Below are 6,524 nucleotides of genomic sequence, written 5' to 3'. Positions count from 1 at the left end.
ATATATATAAAAGAGAAAAAAAAGACTTTTAATTAAAATTCAAGCTAAATAATTACTTCTATTGTGCATTATTTAATAAATACTAATTAAAAATGATGGATGAATTTGATCAGCCTCAGCAGTTACCTTCTCTCGATTCATTCCGGTGATCAAAAGACGATTTGACTATGGAGCAACGATCTTCATCCTGACGTTCAGTCTGGTCGCTGTGTCGGGTTACCGAGTCGACCAACTCGTCAGTTTGGCTCAGCAGCGACTCAGCACAATTGCTATAGGCATCTCTATTTGTCTCATGGTCTGTATGCTGATATGTCCGGTCTGGGCCGGGTCCGATCTGAACGTACTCATTATTCGTAATATGGACAAACTTGCAGATTCATTAGAAGGTATATATTTATTAACTAAGTAATCATTAAATGCTAATTAATTAATAGTTAAGATGAGTAAAAAAGCTAGCTTAATATATATAATTAACTTGCGAATGTGGTTCATCAGGTTGCGTAGAGGAGTATTTTAACTTGCAGATTCATTAGAAGGTATATATTTATTAATTAAGCAATCATTAAATGCTAATTAATTAATATTTAAGATGAGTTCAAAAGCTAGCTTAATGTATATAATTAACTTGCGAGTGTGGTTCATCAGGTTGCGTAGAGGAGTATTTCAGCGGGAAGGAAGCTCCCAAAGCACGTGGCTTTAAATGTGTTCTTAACTCCAAATTATCGGAGGATTCTTTGGTAAGTAAGCAATTTCAATTAATTAATTAGTACTTAAAAAACATTTTAATTAAAATTTCTAGGTTAGTATATGTGGTATTAATAAGAATAGTTAAGAAAAATTACATGCATACCACTCAAATCTTTATATATTTACGGGGCAACACCTGAATTTTAATTCTTACATGTATATTTTATATTTAACCTTTTAAAAGTCAAGATAAATAATTAAAAAAAAAAAGCAAAATTTAGGTATTAGATATGTAAATATAAAGGAATCAGGTGGTATGCATGTAAATGCCCCCAATAACTATTGTCTTAAAAAAAACAACAAAAAAAAAAGAAGAAAAATGATCAAAATTTGAATAAAATAAGTCTTAATTAAAATTATACATATATGTTTAATTAGTTGGCATATGTAACAAATTTTTATACATGTATAAATAGGCAAATCTGGCAGCATGGGAGCCAGCTCATGGCCCATTTGGCTTCCGGCATCCATGGAGCCAATACCTGAAAGTAGGTGCAGCGATGAGGTCCTGTGCTTACTGCATCGAAGCCCTCCATTGCTCTTCTCACTCTGAGATCCAGGTAATTAAAAAATTAATTAATTAATTAATTAATTCACAGTTATTTAAAATTCAAATTAAATACATATTAATGGTACGTAGGCTTCTGAGTTAATGAAGAGACATCTCAGTGAAGTTTGTATGAAGCTGAGCTCAAAATCAGCACAAGTTTTGAAAGAACTATCAGTCTGTATCGAAAACATGCGCAGCTCGGAAAGCTTAAGCCATATGGTTAAGGAGATGAAGGAAGCAGTGGAAGAGGTGAAGACCGCCATGAAATCTCTCCCGACCACATATAATAATGAGTTAGGGTTGCAGAAAGATGATGACAGTATGATGATGAAGAAGAGACAGTCTTTCATGGAATCTCTGCCATTGATGACTGTCGTTTCTCTTCTGATGGAGATTTCGGTTAAGGTTGAAGGGGTGGAGGAGGAAGTCCAGAAGCTGTCCGGCCTTGCTGAATTTAAGCCTTCGGGCGATAAATTTTAATTAGGTGAGATAATTCCAAGATATGTGGAGGATGGTATATATGAGTATGTGTGTTTATAAGTATATAGTTGTGTCGATAGTCATCATAAAAGTTGATATATATAACACCCTAGATCATCAACATGTACATTAATGTGCATGCATTGTAGGAACAATAGTTTATGTTTGGGACCTACTTTGGGACCTATCCCAAACTATTTTTGCATCCTTTTTTGGGAGAAAATATTACGTGTGTCGTCCGGATGTTCAGTGTTCCATATGTAATATTTTTTACCTTTTTTGGGTGGCTCTACGTATGTATTTAGTTTGTGATGAATCAATTAAAGAATAAAATGGTCTGATAAGGTCTGATAATTAAACTTCTATGATGGATTAAATTGATACATATATTTCATTTCTCATTCTTGTTAATTTTTTGTCTTTGGCATTGCCATGCTGCAAATCGACACACTCCTTCCTTGCTTTTTTCTTTTCTTCCGGCAATATGTGCATTGAAACTGACGCTTATGAATTTTTCACTTTGTGTGTTTGTTTCACCTAGTTCCTATGGTTAACATATATATCATCTAAATTTTACTATTTTACAATTATACCCTAAATGTATTCGTGAATGGGTTGGCGTAGCTCGAGTGGCAAACAAGATTAGAAGAGTGGTCTAAGATAGTTTGGTTACATTAAACATCCACCATATGATAATTGACTTAGTTGTAGAACTTTGATCCTTGATGAGAAACTTCTGAGTCACCCAACAGTATCAAAATTGCTTCAATTTGTGTCAAATCAAGCAGTTCAAGTTGTTAAAACACTTTCAAAAGTTTTGGGGCATAATTGAAAAGCTAACAAATTCCAAATTCGAAAAGCTTACAGTTAAATTGAGTGTATCGACTAGATAAATCCAGCGAGCCTAAGATAACACAATTATGACAACATTAAGGCACTCAAATGTTCACCAAATGTCATCTGATCGAGAGAATCTCTCCGAGTCATCTATACAGTTAAATTGAGTGTATCGACTAGATAAATCCAACGAGCCTAAGATAACACAATTATGACAACATTAAGACACTCAAATGTTCACCAAATGTCATCTGATCAAGAGTATATCTCCGAGTCATCTGATGTAGTGGTTTGAATTCCTTCTTTATTTGCAGCAAAACCTCTCATAGACTCTATAAATAGAGGCCTACCCCTACCTTGAGAGAGGAGGAAGTCCAAGAGCTTGAAAGAGACTGGAGCTTAGAGAAATTGTTGAAGCTCAACATCATTTATGCATAAAAGATCCGACGGATTCCTCCTACTCCTACAGCCACAGATTAACACTTACATATTGCCGCCGACCACCGTCAACTGCCACCTACGGGGGACCGTCGACTACCATCATCAGCCAGCTGCTCCATAGAACGAAGTCTCTTGTAGATTCATAATATTCATTATGGGACCACAGCATACGCTCCATAAAAGTGAAGCACACGACGAAGTAATACGTCATTCAATACATTGTGTAACAACACACCTCATATACAGTGAGATGAACTTTTCTTAAGATGATGCAACAACACACTCTAAATACAATGCAACAAAACACTCTAAAACATTTTAACAATGCACTATACATATGGTGCATTGACACCTACCGAACATGGTGTAATAATGCACCCGAAGAGGGTGATTTTCTCTTGAATCATAAAGCTCTCTTCTTGCAACTCCTAAGTCCAACATCCGGGGCTTATGGACAACATCATGGATCACCACTATGGTTTACTTGACCAATGACCTACGTGATCCACAAATAGTATAGCTCTCGACTCCAGTCTTTGCGACTTACGGACATCATCATAGCTCACAACTATGACCTCAACGGCTTACAACTCGTGTAGCTCCTGACTCCAGTCCCTTCCATCTACAAATATCAATGTAGCTCACAACTATGACATACATGATCAACAACTTTTATAGCTCTAGACACTGGCCTCTACGGCTTACATACGTCATCACAGCTCACCATTACTGCCCACATGACCAACTACAATCGATGCGATCCACGTCTCATGTAGCTCTCTATTCCGACCTCTACAACCTACAGACCTCATTGTAGCACACCACTATACGAACTATGTGATACCAAAATTGTGTAGCTCCAAACACCAGCCCATGTGACCTACAGTCATCATCAGAACTCCTTACTCCGGCTTCTATGGCCTAAAACATCATCATAACTCACTAATACAACCTATGCGGTTCACATCTTGTAAATTTTTTTACATTGTCATCTATGGACAATGGGCCACATTACATCTCTTCACCACGGTTTATATGACCAACTACACCCTTCATGACTCATAGTTCGTTCAGTAAAACATCATCATAACTCACTAATACAACCTATGCGGTTCACATCTTGTAAAGTTTTTTACATTGTCATCTATGGACAATGGGCCGCATCACATCTCTTCACTACGGTTTATATGACCAACTACACCCTTCATGGCTCATAGTTCGTTCAGCTCCCTACTCTAGCCACTGTGACCTACGAACATCATCTCAGTTCACCACTACGGGCTATATGACAAACTACAACCTACTTGTTCCACAACTCATTAGATCCTGATTATGGTTTCTACAGTTTACGAACGTCATCATAACTCGCCACTATGAACTATGTAATCAACTAAAACCTACGTGGCTCACAGATCCTGTAGCTTCATGTATGGCCTCTATCGCCAAACGACTCTCTTGATGCAACTGCCTCTGCGCACATAGTCAACTACTATCATAGCTTTCAGTCACAACCTACACAACAAACTAGTGATACAACTATTGTCTACAGCATTCACGACAAACTTCGACCTTCATAGCAATCGACTAAGTCTCTTGTAGTATGTCATCACCAAAAATTATATTCATTACAACAAAATTACGATTATTATTGATAAATTACTGTTATACATTTATAATGATTAACTTTGTAAACTTCATCCTCCAAATTCACAAGAAGAGTTGATTAGTCAACTCATCATTCAATAGTGAATTGTTTTAACTGGGCCAAACTCCATGGTTTTCGGTTTCCAAAACTTAATCATGTAAAAAATCGAGGTGTATCTTCCTACTGTTATTATCTTAGTGTGTTTTCGAGTTTCGTGTAACACAAAGACGCTAACTCATCCCTCTATCTCCACGGACCTTTCAACACACATCGATCATGGACTATTATCTCTTTGAGAACCGACTTTTTATGTATGCCTGTGCGTGTCTCTCTCTCTCTCTCTCTCTCTCTCTCTCTCTCTCTCTCTATATATACCAAGGCCACTTAAAGAGATTTAGTGCTTTTTTGTTTGCTACTTTTTTTTTTCTTTCATTTGTAACTTTTTTGGAAACTTTTGAGGATTGGGCTCCCTCCCTTTGTCTGGGAACCCCTCCTTTAGTAACCTTGTAACACTTTTGATATTTAACATGTAGGGAGCCGTATAATGCTCCTTTTAAATATATATATATATATATATATATATAGGGAAAAAGAGCAACTCATGACTTCTTACGCGTTAATAGAAAAAAAAGGTGGTTATAAATTTGGAAGAAAGAAGATTCCCGCAACAAAAAAAGAAAAAAATTACAGCGATTACAACAGTTCATAGGGGTTCTTCCTTCCACATTACAACTTCACCCAAAAAAAGGAAACAAAAAAATAAATGATAGATATAGTAGCTCAAAATTACATGTATTCAATCAAAATGTATACCCAAATAGTGTAGTATACCAATGTGAACATGTATAAAGGAGAGATTAAGTAAAACGGTTTTCGAGCCTGAGAAAAGACATCCAAAAGGCTGGGAAAGGCTTGAAAAAGCAGTTCCAAGAGGATTCCAAACATGCAGCTCAGAAACAAAGAAAACACCAAAGAAATAAAAGAGGATGTAAGTGGTCTAAGTGCAAGAAACCGATGAGAGAGCCCCGCAACATAAAGCCTCCAGTCCAGACCAAAGCAAAGGAAAAACCACTGCCGTTTGAGCACACAACTCTCCAATGAAATTACCAAATCCATTCATAGAAAACAGAAAGGACAGACGCAAATAGGAGAGATCCCCCAAACCAAAGGGAGCAACACTGTTATATATATATATATATATATATATATGCATGTATTTGTATGTATGTATATGGATGTATATATACAAGTTTCTGGATGCCTACATGCTCTTTAGACATTTAGTTGTGTTGAGAAAAGAGAGCAACACTGTTATATTAATAGAGAATGCTTTCTTAGAGTTAATTTTGGTGTTATTAATGATAATGATGGTTTTTTATTTTTTTTAGTTTTGCTACTGGCACCACTTGGCTAGGGGGCAAGTGTATCTCATAAGGCTTTTAAAAGAGGCCTCATGCTCCGGAAATAGTGGCATAGCACTGTCATTATTATATCAAACTTTTCATCACGTTTATTGCTTCTTTTTTTTATTTTATTTTATTTGCAAATATGAATATTTCCATTGTGTTTAGAGGCATTTACATACATACCACCTAATTCTTATGTATTTTACATGTCTAACACCAAAACATTGCTTTTTTACATACTATATAAAAAAAATATCAATGTTTTAACTTATAAAAGTTAAATACACCTTCTTATGCAAGAGTACGGTGGTGGTATGCAGGTAAAATTGAAGTATAGGGAATTGAGCGGTATATATATATATATATATATATATATATATATATATATAAGAGATTACGGGGTGACGCGTGGAAAATT

General features: G+C 35.9%; 1 protein-coding gene across 1 annotated transcript in view; it reads left to right on the top strand.

Moving 5' to 3' along the window:
• LOC110027084 (aluminum-activated malate transporter 10-like) overlaps window positions 1-2,027 on the top strand; it is a 4,046-nt gene extending 2,019 nt beyond the window's left edge. The window contains exons 3-6 of the mRNA XM_020728361.1: window positions 114-386; window positions 646-737; window positions 1,164-1,307; window positions 1,388-2,027. Coding sequence (XP_020584020.1) covers window positions 114-386; window positions 646-737; window positions 1,164-1,307; window positions 1,388-1,777 — 899 coding nt within the window. The 3' untranslated portion in view covers window positions 1,778-2,027. The remainder of the gene's footprint in view (window positions 1-113; window positions 387-645; window positions 738-1,163; window positions 1,308-1,387) is intronic.
• Window positions 2,028-6,524: the final 4,497 nt, after the last annotated feature.

The sequence above is a fragment of the Phalaenopsis equestris genome, unplaced genomic scaffold (genome assembly GCF_001263595.1).
Source record: "Phalaenopsis equestris unplaced genomic scaffold, ASM126359v1 Scaffold000413, whole genome shotgun sequence".
NCBI lineage: Eukaryota > Viridiplantae > Streptophyta > Magnoliopsida > Asparagales > Orchidaceae > Phalaenopsis > Phalaenopsis equestris.
Note: the sequence above shows the minus strand (reverse complement) of the source record. Positions and strands in the feature narration are given on the sequence as shown.